The 16,577-nt window shown below is 35.2% G+C and overlaps 1 protein-coding gene across 1 annotated transcript in view; it reads right to left on the bottom strand.

Moving 5' to 3' along the window:
- LOC107007832 (phospholipid-transporting ATPase 3-like) overlaps window positions 1-14,124 on the bottom strand; it is a 28,090-nt gene extending 13,966 nt beyond the window's left edge. Inside the window, exons 1-7 of the mRNA XM_015206631.2 lie at window positions 13,747-14,124; window positions 11,883-11,948; window positions 10,621-10,682; window positions 10,078-10,159; window positions 9,792-9,902; window positions 2,142-2,219; window positions 1,885-1,981 (exon numbers count right to left, since the gene is read on the bottom strand). Of these exons, the coding sequence (XP_015062117.1) occupies window positions 1,885-1,981; window positions 2,142-2,219; window positions 9,792-9,902; window positions 10,078-10,159; window positions 10,621-10,682; window positions 11,883-11,948; window positions 13,747-13,920 (670 nt within the window). The 5' untranslated portion in view covers window positions 13,921-14,124. The remainder of the gene's footprint in view (window positions 1-1,884; window positions 1,982-2,141; window positions 2,220-9,791; window positions 9,903-10,077; window positions 10,160-10,620; window positions 10,683-11,882; window positions 11,949-13,746) is intronic.
- Between the last annotated feature and the right edge of the window lie 2,453 nt (window positions 14,125-16,577).

The raw sequence follows: 16,577 nt of genomic DNA, 5'->3' as shown, positions 1-16,577 counted from the left end.
TTAATAAATCACCAAGGGTCACATCCGGAGTTTTTTTTTACAAGAACGTGCCAACAAAACTAAAAGGTAAGTTCTACAAAGTGACAACGGTTAGAGCGACTATGTTGTATGGGGCAGTTGGCCAGCCACGAACACTCATGTCCAAAAGATGAAAGTAGCAGAAATAAGGACGTTGAGATGGATGAGATAAGATTAGGAATGAAGAGATTCGGAATAAGAGTGGCCTCCGTGGTGGAGAAGATGCAGGAAGGGAGGTTGACATAGTTCATACATGTGCAGAGGAGATGCATAAATGCCTCAATGAGGAGATGTGAGGGGCTGATCATGGTGGACCTAAGAGATAAGGAGAGGTAGGCCCAAGAAGTTTCGGAACAAGTGATTAGGCAGGAGATGTATAACTTCAGCTTACCAACGGCATGACCCTTGATAGGAGGGTGTAGAGTTCGAGTATCAAAATAAAGAGTTAGCATGTCGTGGAGCGTATATTTTTACTGTATTAGGAGTATTAATATTATTTATATGTTTGCTTATTCTTTGATCTCTAGTATTACCTGACTGTTTCTTTCACTTTCTTTATTATACTATTTTGTTGTTGTTACAGGCCGTTATTTACTGCTCTGTTCATATCTCCTTGAGCCCAGGGTTTATCAAAAACAACCTTACCTACCCTCACAAGATAGGGGTAAGGTCTACGTACCTCTATCCTCACTAAAACTACCATTTCTAAAAGACAATTGTCAGGAATTTGATTATGTATCTTATGCAAATTGAGTATGAATATTTACATATTTTGAAAGTAAACATAGCTCAAAAGCGCTTATTGACTATTTTTTCATTCATTTCTTATCATTCACTTGTTTTACATTATTTGACATGAAAATATAGACATTTTTAGTTTCATTCTCCCTTCATGTTTATTTTATTAGAATCCAGTAGAATTAGAGGGGAAAAAAACAAATTATTACTTCCTATATCGATATTAATTAATTACTTCAGAACACGAACCATAAAAGCCACATTGAATAACTATGTATAATTATATTATAAAATAAACGAAGAGTTGCGTCTTTTTCTCAGAATGAGTTAGGTCCTTTCAATAAAATGACCAAACATTTCAAAGGTTCTTTCCTAACGACCAAGTAGTCTCTTAGAAAATTAGTTACTTAATGAAAGAACAAAAAGTATAAAAACAAGACAAAAGATGAATCAATACTTTTTAGTTGTTATTGAATTATTATTATTAAATGTAGTTGTACACAAATAAAAAGGTATAGTGGTCTTCCAGCTTTTTAGTTCATGTTTTTCGCTCCACTTCTATAATATATAGAGATTTTTATTTGATTATTCTTCTTAAATATATATTATTAAAAAGGCATTTTGGTCTTTCAACTTTTAGTTTAGGGCTTCCAACTTTATAAAAGTATATAGAAAGAGAGATAAGCGAGATATATATAGCAGATAGTAATTTGAATTTAAATGTTCTTCTCATGGATAGTCCGTGCACAAGGGCTTGACTTGTGCACTTCATGCTGAGATCTGAAGATATATAAACCAGATACGAACTTAGAGGTGAGGTAGTTGTAACTAACAGCGCCTATTCGTGTTACAAAGTACATTTTAAGAAAGAAAGCAGCTATAAAACTACCTCGCTTAACTTTTCATGGCCTAAAAACAAATCTAGCACGTCGAAGGATATCAAGCAGCAAGCATTGGAAAATCTGGAAAGAAGGAATACAACATGTCTATTTTGAAGGCTATATGCTACAAGTGGATCTTCCACTAGACTAGAAGTAACTTCATTGCGCTAGTACGACAAAATGTCAATGTTACAGGCATTATCATGCAAAAACATTTGATTGGTCATCAGCAGCAGAGAAACCAAACCTCTGAATGTAGATATTTTCTCAGGAGACACATAATCCCAGGTCCTCTCGAGTGCTTTTCTGATCTTTAAATTAGTTTCACCATCCAAATTTGCCGTCTGAGGAAATCCATGTGCCAGTTAGGAAAGAACATGATGAAAAACATAATAACCAAACATTTCTTTATAACATTATCCAAACACCTCTTCTCCAAATAATTTAGATCAACCTATCTTTTCAGACAAGTAAATAAGAAACTAGATGTGGATCAAGTACAACCTCAATGTAGCAGACCCCATCTGGGTTTGTGCTAGCAAGAAAAATAAGATCTGCCGGAAAGAACTCATCCTGCTTAACCTGCAAGAAAAAGGAGAGCTTGTACAAACTTACATTTTTTCGAATAATGAAAAGAACTGCCATTCATTGGTCTTCAGAACTTGTATAAAAAAACCAAAGTGCTAAAACTACATTTGAGGAACAGGATTGAATTCCTTCCCAATTCAAATATTTAGGGAGGAGCTAGTAAAGAGCATTTTCTATTTGTGAGGCGCATCCCTAATGCCAATCACATATCTGTAATGGCCTACTCCCATGCTGAAAGGATTATAACTAAACTGAACAAGCAGACTGTATTTTTCGTAGAATCCTTCAGATTCAACCATATTGAAAAGCTGTAACATTCTAAATAACTGGAGGTCCACGCTCCTCTCTTCTTTTTTTTAATCATTAGGTCCAATAACAACAACAAAAAATCCCAAAGTGGGTGTCTGGGGAGGACGGAGTGTACCTTACCTCTACTCGTGGAGGTAGAAAGGTTGTTTCGAGAGACTCTCGGCTCAAGTATTGAATATCAGAGCAGTAAAAAAAAGAAAAGTACAAAAGCAAAGAATACATGGCAAACAAAAGATAAAGTATTACATAGCGTTCAGAGCAAAGGAACACTAGCAATAGCAAAATAGAGCGACAACTAAAGCACAAGAAATAACATGTAGCAACATATAATGAAGGACAAAAACTATACAGGATACTACTGAGAGTGATGTGCAGTGAATGAATAGCATGAGGTGAGTTGTTTTACACAACACGGGGTTAAACCACAACACGAGGCATAAGCCTTATGGATCCTCAACAATTTATTACCAAGTAAATAAGCAAAAGTAAATTTAAGTTACCAGATTTGAATTAAAAAAAAGTAAGTTTCTCAATAACTTTGCAAATAAATTCAAATACATCACGAATAATATAGAAAAAAATTATTATAATTTTTATTTGAGATAAGCAACGACACTAAAAATGATAATAGTTGAGAAAATCTTTAAAATGAAATTATCATCCACTCCATCATCGACCTCCACATCTACTAGTATTTCCCCACCCTCAACTAATATTTGAATTGATTTTTATTGATGTTAGAATCCTAAGAATATTCTATAGCATATGTAAATATAGTAGGTATCTTGATGATCTCCTAGATTTACTCTGCCTTGATTTAATATTGATTTGTATTGATTAGGTATTGATTTCCTTTCCTTTTCAGGACATGTAAACCTAGCTATTTAAACCCCAATAGCTTGTGGGAATAATCAAGCTGAGTTCTCTCACAAACTCTTATATTCTCACTTGGTATTAGAGCTTTCTTTAGTGAGGAAGCAAGAATAATAAGAGAACAAAATTGCTGATTCTTTTTCAGCAAAAACCTCCACTGTTCTGCGATTCCGACACTCTCCAGGGGTATTGTGCATACACCAGTACCACCATTATGATCGGAATCCTAGCAGGTTGTGTTTTTCAGCGACTTTTCTGGTAGTCTTTTGTTTCAGCAACTTTATCCGGCAAGACAGCAAGCAGATCTCCAGTTTAGCAAGCAGATCTCCAGTTCCTGTTCTTCAGGGTTTTTTTTCTCCGAGAATTTACTTTATTTCTGAACACTAATAAATCTGTTTTTCTTGTCTCTCGGATCTGATATGTTTAGCACTAAATCATGGCATCACCACAGAACCTTTGACAGGTAGTGCAAACTATTTATCTTGGTCCTCCTCTGTTCAATTGTGGTACAAGGGACAAGGTGTTCAGGATCACTTGGTTACACAGCCCAAGTATTACTGAAAAAGATAGGGATGAGTGGGAGAAGATTGATGCTCAATTGTGTAGTCTGTTATGGAAATCTATGGATCAAAGTTGATGCCACTGTTTCGACCATTCCAGACTTGCTTTTTAGTTTGGGAAAAGGTTCGTGGGCTATACACAAATGATATATCCTGCTTTTATAATGTGATTTCTCGGTTGACTAATCTTAAAAAGCTGGAACTTAATGAGTTAATGCCCCCTACTCCAAATGTTGAAAAGCAATTAGAGCAGTGTCAGAAGATGTTTCTAGTTGTTACACTTGCTGGACTTCCATCTGATCTTGATTCAATGCGACATCAAATTTTGGCTTGCTCTACTGTTCCAGTTGTGGATGACTTGTTTGCTCGATTGTTACGACTAGCTGCCCCACCTATGCCGTCTACTCATCCAGTAACACTTGCAGGTTCTTCTGTCCTAGAAGAACAGGCTGCATTTCAGACCGAAAATCGGCATGGAGGCCGGCATTGGAAACAACGACCAAGATGTGGTTATTGTAACAAATTGGGTCATACCCGTGAGGTGTCCTACTCTCTACATGGTTAACCAAAGAATGCTCATGCTGCTCAAATTGAAAAGACTAGTAATCACATCAATCAATTGTTCTCTTTGAGGTAGAAAACAATGACTTTCTTCAGTATCAGGCGAGTAAGCACACAGCTTCATTTATAGCTTCTATTGCCCAAGTTGGTAATCCTGTTGCTTGTATCTCATAGTCTACCACACTTGGCCCTTGGGTTATGGAATCAGGTGCTTCTGACCACGTTTCTGGTAACAAATCTTTATTGGCTAATATTACTTACTCTCAGTCCCTTCCCACTATAGCATTAGCCAATGGTTCTCAGACTATGGTAGCCGGAGTCGGTCAAGCCAATCCTTTACCTTCCTTGACTCTAAATAATGTTTTTTTTGTCCCTGGTCCCTTTAGCCTCTTGTCAATATGTCGTTTGGCTAAGGCTTTAAATTGTTTCGTCTTATTTTATAGTGACTTCTTTGTCATACAAGACTAGATCCATGTATGGGAAGGATGATTGGTGAAGGGCATGAGTCAAATGGACTTTACAATATCAATTCTCACAAATCACTACCGTTTGTTCAATCTCAGACTCTCCAGATTTAACCCACAGACGATTGGACATCCTAGTCTATCCAAACTTCAAAAGACGGTACCTAACTTGTCCAAATTGTCTAAGTTTGATGGTGAGTCATGTCAATTGGGGAATCACACCCGAGCTACTTTTCCACGTAGTCCTAATAATCGTGCAGAGTCTCTTTTTCATTTAGTTCATTATGATATTTGGGGTCCTAGTAGAGTCAAATCTACATTGGGTTTTAAGTATTTTGTTACTTCATCGATGATTACTCAAGGTGCACTTGGATGTTATTAATGAAAGATCGTTCTAAATTATTTTCCATATTTCAAACTTTTTGTGCTGAAATAAAAAACTAGGTTAGCGTCTCTATTCGCATTTTTAGTAGTGATAATGCACGTGAATATTTATCTTGTCCTTACACTGCACAACAAAATGGGATTGCAGAGAGAAAAAATAGGGATATTGTTGGAGACTGCACACACTCTTCTCATACAAGCAAATGTCGCATTGCGATTTTAGGGGGACGCAGTGATCTCCTCTTGTTATTTAATTAACCGCATGCCTTCCATTACTACTCATAATTAGGTACCTCACTCTGGTTTGTTTCCCAAGTCAACTTAATTCTCTCTTCCACCATGCGTCTTTGGGAGACATGTTTTGTCCATATACTCACTCCAGGAAAAGACAAATTTGCTCCTCATGCTCTTGAATGTCTTTCTCGATTATTCAAGGGTACAAAAGGGATATCGATGTTTCTAACCTAACCTTCAGCAATACCTCATGTCAACTGATGTTACTTTTTTTTAAGGTCAGACCTACTTTACATCCTCTTCTACTGAACAATTAGACATTTTTGAGAATCTACCAGTTCCATCCTTTGGGGTTCCCGCCATAGTTCATCCTTCCACATCATCTCCTATGACTCCATCTACCTCCTTTGCACCTCCACCGCTATTAACCTATCATCGTCACCTGAGCTCTGATGAGTCGCGCCCTCCGCCAGAATCCTTGCCTGTTGAGGGCTTGTCTACACAGAGTTCTTCAATTCCCACTCGAAAAGGTAATCGCCCTACTCGTAACCCTCATCCTATCTTTACTTGTTTGAGCCATCATTATTCGTCACTGGCCCATTCTGCCTTTTTATCATCACTATCATTTGTGTATACAAGCTATGATCGAAGAAATGTCTGCCTTACACTTAAATGGTACTTAGTAGCTTCTTTTCTACCTCCAGATAAATCTATAGTTGGTTGTCGGTGGGTATATAGAGTGAAGGTTAGGTATGATGGATAGATTGATCGCCTAAAAGCTCGACTAGTGGCCAAGTCTTATACACAGATTTTTGTTCTTGACTATGGTGATACTTTCTCTCCAGTGGCCAAGATTGCTTCAGCCCGTCTCTTTTATCCATGGTTGCGGTTTGTTATTGGCCTCTCTACCAGTTGAATATTAAAAATGCCTATCTTCATGGAGATCTCGAAGATGAGGTATATATGGAGCAAGCACCTGGTTTTGTTGCTGCAGCTGGAGTCTAGTAACATGGTGTGCAGACTACGATGAGCACTTTATGGCCTAAAGCAGTCTCCTCGAGCATGGTTTGGGAAGTTATCATGGTTATTCAGGAGTTTGGCATGGTACGAAGTGAAGCTGATCATTCTATGTTCTATTGTGCATGTATATGGTAGTGTATAGATGACATAGTTATCACAGGTAATGATAAGGGAATTACCAAATTGAAACATCACCTTTTCCAGCACTTTCAGACTGAGATCTTGGTCGACGGAGGTACTTCTTGGGCATTGAGGTTGCTCAATCCAAATCAGGAATTGCCATTTCACAAAGGAAGTATGCACTTGATATTCTTGAAGAATCAGGGATGAAAAATTGTAGGCTTGTTGATTCTCCGATGGATTCAAATGTCAGGTCGGGGGGAACCTCTTAGCGATTCAAGAAGATATAGAAGGCTAGTAGGGAAGTTGAATTATCAGTCAGTTCTTGAATTCTTCTTGTGACGGTCATTAGAATGCAATTATTCGCATTGTTTGATAGATAAAATCTGCTACAGGAAAAGGACTTCTTTACAAAGATCGAGGACATGAAAAAATTGTTGAATAATCAGATGCAGATTGGGCAGGATCACCCTCTAACAGACGATCCACTTCTAGATATTGTGTTCTAGTTGGGGATATTTGGTGTCTTTGAAAAGTAATAAACAAAATGTGGTTACTAGATCTAGTGTAGAAGCAGAATGTCGGGCTATGGTGGTGGCAACATGTGAACTCATATGGATCAAGCAACTACTGAATGAGTTGAAATTTAAAGATACTAAAGGAATGAAACTTGTGTGCGATAATCAAGCTGCACTTCACATTGCATAGAATCCAGTATTCATGAGAGGACCAAACATATAAAGATTGATTGTCATTTTGTTAGAGAAAAGGTACTTTCAGAAGACAGTCACAAGGTTGGTGCGGTCAAGTGATCAGTTTGCAGACATATTCACCAAGTCCGTAGCTGGTCCCAAAACAAGTTATACATGTAACAAGCTTGGTACATATAATTTGTCTACACCAACTTTAGGGGGAATGTTAGAATTCTAAGAATATTCTATAGCATATGTAAATATAGTAGGTAGCTTGATTTCCTCCTAAATTTAGAATTCTAAGAATATTCTATAGCATATGTAAATATGTTAGGTAGCTTGATTTCCTCCTAAATTTACTCTATAGCTTGATTTGGTATTGATTTGTAGTGATTAGGTATTGATCTCCTTTCCTTTTTAGGACATGTACACTTAGTTATTTAAACCCCAATAGCTTGTGGGAATAATCAAGCTGAGTTCTCTCTCAAACTCATATCTTCTCACAATTGATGTATTAAATAGGAGAGAAATAAAACGTGTAAGAGCAATGACAAAAGCTGGATAAAGTTGACTCACAAATATAGTGTTATCGAATTCCTATCCTATCAATTTCAGGCATAATCATCTCAGGAAACAATATCATTTTATATGAGAGTTGTTTTTCCTATTCATATACTTGAGAAAAAATCACTACAATGTAAAAACATGATAGCATATAGTATAAATATCACTACACCAAAATTAAAAAAGATTCAGAGCAAATATATTTTAAGATAACAAACATCAAATTTAACGCTCAAGGTGTAATATTTTGCTTCCGGAGCCTACGCCTGCGCCCTATGGATCTATGACTTCCATTTATGCCCCGAAACATTTTTAGTACACCCACCCCGAGACTCTCCCCAAAAACACCTTTGAGAACAGAGTCTAGCACTTATGCACAATTGAAAGTGAACACTAATTGTATCGTGTCTTCTACAAATGCACTTTAGTTCCACCAAGGTGAGAAATCTAAGGTTAAATGACTTTTGTTTCTTTTATTTATCATTGCCCTTATTTCAATTTGTTTGCCTTATTTTGATTTCACATGGAGTTAAAGAAAGTAAAGAAGAAATTTTTGACTTAAATTAAAAATATGCAGAGTACCGAAATGTCTTTAATGTTGTGGTCTTAAACATATCATATGGAAAGTTGGAATTAAAAGGTCATCAAAAAGGGAAAGAGACATTCTATTTTAAATGGACTAAAAAGAGGAGTAAGAAGAACAAGTTGAAACACAGGTAGTGAGTTTCCATAGAACATCTGGAAAAGCATGGCTTCTACCAAGATTAAATGTTTCAGTTGGTAAGTGGTGAAGCGACCATGCCTTACATATGAGGTTCTACAAAAGAAGGGGAGAGTAGTAGTGACGATGTTTTTTGTGCAATGAAACTAGAGAGACAATTAACAATGTCTGTTTTGCATTGCAAGTTCACTACACAACTGTGGAACCTATTCCTCATTCTTACAAAGATGGAATGGACAATGCCTAAACATACTGCAGTGATGAGCTCCTGGATGAGAAGAGGGGGTAGCGAGAGTCGGGAAATATGGTGGAGGATAATACTGTTATGCATATGGTGGACGGTATGGAAGGAAACGAATGGAAGATGTTTTGAAGACAAGATCAAGCCCATTAATGATGTGAAATGGAACTGTTTAGTGTCTTTTTTCTTGGTGTAAAGGAAATTGTATAGAGGAAGTAGATGAGATGATAGCTGTCTTAGGTTAACCTTACTACCTTGTAATTTTTGGAGGTGGCCAGCATTCCTCAACAGTACTAATTCTCAAAAGAAAAAAAATTCTATAGATCATCTTCCCCATCCCTAGTGTTGATGACTCAAAACCTACATTTGAAAGGACATAATAACACTAATTGGTGTCATGACCAGACATTCAGCTCCAAAAACACCACGGTAATGTTTGACTTCTAGAAAAATTCAGAAGAAGCAAACCAGAATATGTATCTTCATTTGTCTGCTAATTATCCACAATAATCAGTTCCAACTATGAGCTGAACTTCTTACGCTATGATGCAATCTATGGTTTCTAGTTACATAGGTTACAAAGGTTGCCTAGCAGAATGTTAGTAGGGGAGGTCAGTGGCATACTTCATATGAATTCCCCAAAATATACAAAAAGCCCTCTAGAAATTCAACGTGTCCATGCTGGTAACACACTTGTAGATGTACTCACATCCTTGCTCATATAACAAAGCAATTGGCATAACAAGCTAAATAAAGATCTAGAAAGCAGATATAAATGGATATTGATGATGAGCATCAAAACAACATGAAAGTTGATACTTACTCTCACGATATCTCCAGCCTGCAGCTTCTTCCAAGGTACATTTACCCATTTCTGATCTTGCAACATGTCTATGGAGGAATTATTAATAGACTTGTCATTCTGAAAACGTTTCTGTTATAAAAAATGAGAAGGAACAAAAAAAGAAAGCATAAGCATATAGTTTCTAATCAAGAGGTAAAAGGATAAAGGTGTCATTAGCAAATTACTCTATTTAACGAATATCATATACATACAGTCAGTTTAAGAACCAAAGGAAAAAGAAGGCAATGAAGGAAATAGTACTCACCCAGTCCTCCCAAGCCTCCTTAATAAGAGAAACGAGAAGCACCATGCTCAAAGGAAGCACATTTGTTATTGGACTTACAGGACTGTATTCAAACAAGATTTCTTTTTCAGGTACAAATCATGAGAAAATATAGCACATGTCATCAAAATATAAACTAATTTCCATTACCGTTTTCAAAAAAAAAAAAAACACAGACACACACATATATATATATAAAATAAAAATTAATTTCTTGAAATAATTTGCAAACGCCTTGCAAACCAAAAACAAAAAAAGTGAAATTTTATTATTTAATGATGAAGGCAAACAAGCACCAATAGCATCACAAACAGTGAACTCTAATCTTGTCAAGATGATTAACACAATAAAATACTCTACACTAGACTTTTCACACTTTTTTTTAATGACCGTGGTCGCCGGGACAGTTTTCGCCCATCTCGATTAATTCCACGGGAAACATGATAGAGTTTTCACTCATTTTCAGCACAAATAATGCATACTATGAGGGAGGGGGAGGAGGGGGAGTTAATAAGGGTTAAATACCTGATTGGTGTGCATGACAAAATTGAGATCATAAGGAAGTACAGATTAGCCACCCGCCTGAACTGTCAGAGTAAAGACACAGAGACAAGATGAGGGCTATAGAACAACATGCTTTGAACAATATGGCTGCATGGCATCATTCTTCAAGCTGAATGAACTTGCTATACGTAAAATGATTTTGTTGAAACAACATCTTTAATTGCCAAAAACACTAATAGACAATTCGTTTTGTTTTTCAGACTTCAGTAAGGTAGATTATATTTACTAATAGACACAGTTGATACGGTTTTCGTCTTTTCTTCTTCCTCTAGAGCCAAGCTAAATAACTGATAAAAAGAGAAGGTCCAGCTGAACAGGCCTCAATCCCTGTCCCATCATCATCCATTACAAACCAAGTCAATTTCAAACTCTTTCCCCACAGTCGAGTCGAGATGCTACTGACAATGCAAAGGAGATGATCTAGGCCATTGCCTGAACTTACACACATAAAATACCAACTAGTTTATGTAAATTTGTTTTGACATTTCTCCCTTTGCCACCGGCGAAGGAAATAAAAAACAGCTTTTTAGTGCCCTAGAATTCCATAGCAATAGGTTTTAAAAGGCAGATTCTTGTCTAACCAAAATCTTATAGTATTATGATTTAAGTGAGAACATTTTCCCAAACCTGATCTACACAAAATTGGCTAACATTATATTATGCTTGCAGAGGACTTCAAATATTCAGCAACCTTTTTCAAAAAGAAAAAAATATAAAAACTAACAGTCATGACCACTTCCCACCAAACAGAAACAGGACAGTTTACAAACTTAGTCTGCGTCCATTTCACAAGTTACAAGGATTAACATGAAGGAGGGAAACCGCTAGCTGCTATTTAAAGAAAGATAAAATTTGGGAGGGAGGTCAAGAAACTATATGATGAACTTCTTAACAACCGATAGCATATCGAAAAAAAGACATTAAAAAAGGCTCAGTAGTTACTTTAGGAACTTCTCCCACTTCATTCCCCATTAATAGGCTGGGGAACTTAGTTATGTCACACTCATCAAAGTTGTCTGCAAGATCTGCTCTTGGCACAACAGGATTGTAGGAAATTAAGAAATTAGAGGGCTTTTGTATGTGTCCTTTAAATTATATACCAACACTGAGTGGTTTCAAATGGAAGAATAATTTACTGTTTAAGTTGGAGTAAATAAGTAAAACCTAATTCAGCAAAAGTAATAAGCTTAAAAGGACACAGGAAAAGAGCAAAGCCAGTTTACCTGTTCAAATAACCCCTTTGGCAGGAACGTTAGGACATCATACTTTGTCGTTGAAACAGAATTTCCCTGAAAATAAAATTATTGCAACAATCAAGATCAAAGCTAAAATATGTGTATAACAAACTTGGTGAGGAACAGAATTGATACACAAGGGACTATAAGATACCATTTGACAGTTTCCTTAATACATCACTTAACCTGCACCTTGTCAGCATGAGGCATGTTTTTATTGTGTGTCAGCAAAAGGCATGTTTATATTTTATTACACTTTACTAAACCATCCAAATAGATTGACAGAAAAAGCAGCTGAATTTCCTTGTTTCTCTTCTTTGTTTTTCCATCTCCCTTAATCAGTTGACCAAACAACTAGCTTATATAACTGAAAACTTAAGAAAAGTTTGGAAACTAGGTGCACAGAATCAGCTGTATCAGCTCCAAAGGAATAGAGGTTTAAGCAAATAAGATGAAAATAAGGAATATTTTTCTTCTTTTTCGTATTCTTCGAGTGTAGAAATAAGCATACACCCAAAGCACATTTAAAATAATCAAAAAGCTTCAGAGAACACAGAAGTAACAGATACTCTTGCAAGGAAAGCAATAATTATTTTACTTCATTTCAATCAGGTAAATGTATAGCGACTAACACTTAAAACTACACTGATAGCATAAACAACCTCTAGACTATCAGTTTATTTAAACTAGATCCAAATAAAAAGGGTTTAACTAATAAACATTGACAACATGAAGATATTTCTACATAATAGGGTGGTTCATTTAAAGTAACCCAAATTTTTGTCCTTAAGGCCAGGAAGAAATTGGAAGAAACATTCACTTCTCCTTCTAAATGATTACTCCCTCCATTTTAATTGTTTGGTTTGACTTGGCACGGAATTTAAGAGAGTAAAGAAGCCTTTTGAATTTTGCGATCTTAAACTAAAAATTTGTAGAATGTACCAAAAAACCCTTTAAGTTTGTGTCTTAAATATGTCATGTGGAAAGTTAAAACTAAAGAGTTGCCTAAAAGAGAAAGAGGATTCTTTTCGCAACGGACTAAAAAAGAAAGTAAGACAAACAAATTGAAAAGACAAACAAATTGAAAGGGGGGGAGTACTTTACTCTAAGCATCTCTTGCCAACTAAAACCTTAGATAAACTCAATAGTTCCAAGTTCTCAATCAATGTCGTCAAATCCCTAAACCCACATTCACCACTTCAAAAACTTCATCCCCATACCGAGCATCTTTACCGTAGAGATAAATAAACTAAACTAAAATAGAAAATTGCTCAGTGGAAGTAATAAAGACCACATTTTTATATATAAGTAAACCTTAATACTACCCAGTCAGTATTACCCCGTATCCACCAACTTAAAAATTTTAAAATAACCAAATCCACTCTGGAAATAACAGATACAACAATCAGATGAAATGTACAATTTTTTTAATCAGAAACTCAATGTTTTCCCCTTCAATCATAAGAACATACAAGAATAACAGCTACTATGTCTCAGTCTCAAGTTAGCTGGAGTTAATCTATATGAATCCTCACCATCCATTTGCTTCATTTGAACCCATAAAAGACAATAATATATGCACAAACACCAGCCTTTGCTTAGAACCTATATTAGCTCAAAAATGCATTAATATGTATAGATTTTTAATTGTCAACTCAGTAACTTATAGGAACTACGGATTTGGTTATAGTACAGAACCTATAAAATTCAAATCCTAGCTTCACCTACACAAACACACTCTCTCACACACACTAAGTAGCGTCTTTATCCATCCAGTACTACTGATTATCCACTAACAGAATCTAATCCTCAGTCATTTCAACAATAAATAAGAAATTAGAAACAAAATTACCTTGAATTTAGCAAGGGCATTAGCATCACGATCATTCAGAAAAACAGTTCGATGACCTGGTGCTTGAGGTTGTACTTGACCAAGACGAATACTTCGAGACGATGAAATACGATTAAGTATCGGCGCTCTACTTGTACTAGCTGCCGATCCAGATCCTCTCCATCCTCCACCCATTCTTCAACTCCTACTCGATCTCGCCGGACCGGAGAAAATACTCGCCGGCGATAAACTCCTACTTCGTATTAATTTTTTTCAAGTGATATTTTGTAGGATTTCTTTCTTTAGTTGAATGCAGTTGAAGAAAAAAGACTTAATTGGAACTTCTTCTTCATTGTTCTTTCCTTTCTTTGTGCTACGAGATATTTTCCTTAAGAAGCGCGTGAGAAAAAAATCAGAAAAATATATTTTATTCTGATTAGCGCGTGTGTACACTCACTTCATAATAACCGAAACGTCGTCGTTTCGATGTTTAGTACTTCGCCTTTTCGTCGGCGTAATTGCAACTGTTAGTCAGTTTGAACCTATCAAAGTTTCAGGTTGTGGACGTGTGACGTGGGTTTATTTTATTTTGTTTTTGGTTTATTTTAAAAAAAAAGGTGGGAAGAATATATAGAGTTCGAACTATAGTAAAATAGTATTCAATTATTCTCCGTCATATTTATGAGAAATTGGTGCCCTCGTTGTCCAAAAACTAGAGCATCTATGTCACTCACTCTTGGAAGACTAAATGAAAACATGTGGTGCAATCTTATTCGTCGATCTGATAATTAATAAATGTCGGATCGGCAGATAAAATTATGAAATATGTTGTCTGTTAGTATAAAGGGTATATGTGCTCTAATTTCTAAACGATAAGAACATCAATATCTCAAAAATATGATGAAAAATATCTAAATTTCATTTACGATAATTCAGGTTATACTTATCCATTTCCCAAAAAAAATGTGAAGTATGACCGAATGAAATTTGTATTCATCTTATATTATTGAAAGTTGTGATATAATATCATGAAATGTTAAGTATGACACATTTAAGTTTGTATTCTTTCTTTGTCTAAACAAAAGAATTGTTTTAATTAGCTTAAGGATTCATTTCACGTAGAGTTGTCAATATGGGTTGGTTCAATCTATAAGGCTAATTCATACAGGTTTTGCAATTTTATGGATCGGATGGGGCTAAGTGTGGCAGTGGTACCGGAACCGGCAAAACCGGACCGGTAATTACCGGAACCGGTACGGAACCGGTACTGCGTGTACCGGTTCAGTTCCGGAATCGGAACCGGACGGTCCGGGAAACCGGTAAAAGAACTATTATTCCGTCCCGGTCCGGTAGTAAACCGGTACTAGACCGGACCGGACCGGACCGATATCCGGGACTAACCAAATTTAAAAAAAAAAAAAATTAATTGAATCTAATTTTTATTATAATTTAAATTTCAAACTTTAAAGTTATAAATTTAAATTCAAACTAGTTTGAAAATTTTAAATTCAAATTTTAAAGTTAAATTTAAATTTCAAACTTTAAAGTTATATAAACTTTAAAGTTATAACTTTAAAGTTATAAACTTTAAAGTTTTAATTTAAAATTTTCAAAATTTTAAAGTTTCAAATTTAAATTTTCAAACTTTAAATTCAAACTTTTAAAGTTTGAAAATTTTAAATTCAAATTTTAAAGTTATAAAATTTAAATTTCAAACTCTTAAATGTTGAAATTTTTGAATTTAAACTTTAAAGTTATAAAATTTAAAATTGACTATATCAAAAATTAAATTTAATACAACAATATTAAAAAACAAATTAAGGCGAATAGCCTATATTTTTATTAATATATATTTGATATTACAATTACATTTACAAAAATATTAGTTTGAATTAATAGTTGGTGCCACCATATAAATCCCTTCGTAAATCATTCAACATTTCTTTAGTAACATGTTCGGGAATAGGTTGAATAGAAAGATCTTCCATTGCTTCAATCCCGTCGTCACTATAATCCTGCATTACTTCATCAACGTCATCTTGAAATTTGGTCGGTAGTGGTTCACGACCCAAATTTCTTCTCTCGGCATTAATCCAATCTCGAAATAATACCGATATCTCCAAGCTGTCGGCTGCTAGTGAATGCCTATGTTCTCCAAGTTGAAACCTTGCTGCACTAAAGACGCCTTCCGAAGCTACCGACGACGCTTGCATTGCTAATATATCTCGAACCATCGGTATTAGTTTTGGAAATCCTTTGGTGCGCTCTCTCCACCATTTGAGAACATCTTTAGTAGATTCTGTCATTTGATTAATATATGCATCAAAATCATTTCTATTATCGTGAGAAAGTTCAAGATAATCCTCTAAATAATTATCAATATTATTTTCATCAAATCTAACCCTAGAGCTTTCAGGTTCATTTTCACTTGATAAATTTTTATTAGCATTATATAAATCATACAATTTTCTTGCTTCAATTTTTATGCTATCTTTAACTTGTTGACAGCTAGGAATTTCTTCTAATTCATCATTAATATCTAAGTTAAAATATATTTTTTCAACCATTCTTGATGAACCGAAATCTTTATACTTAGGGTGTAACAAACATGCAGTTAAATAAATTTGAGGAATAGGAATATAATATTTTTTAAATTTTATAATCATTTTTTCAATGGTTTGTTGAAATCTTGGTTTATTTTTAAATTTATATAATTTAGAAGAAATCATACAAATATCAGGCAAAACAGTACAAATTGATGGACTATAAAGTACATAAATTCTTTTTGTAGTTAAGTAAAAAACTTTTAGGAAATCTATAAGTTCATTTATATCACGCCAATCATTATCATC

Source organism: Solanum pennellii, chromosome 1 (genome assembly GCF_001406875.1).
Source record: "Solanum pennellii chromosome 1, SPENNV200".
In the NCBI taxonomy this organism is placed as follows: Eukaryota; Viridiplantae; Streptophyta; class Magnoliopsida; order Solanales; family Solanaceae; genus Solanum; species Solanum pennellii.
The sequence above is the reverse complement of the archived record's forward strand: the minus strand, read 5'-3'. Positions and strand labels throughout refer to the sequence as shown.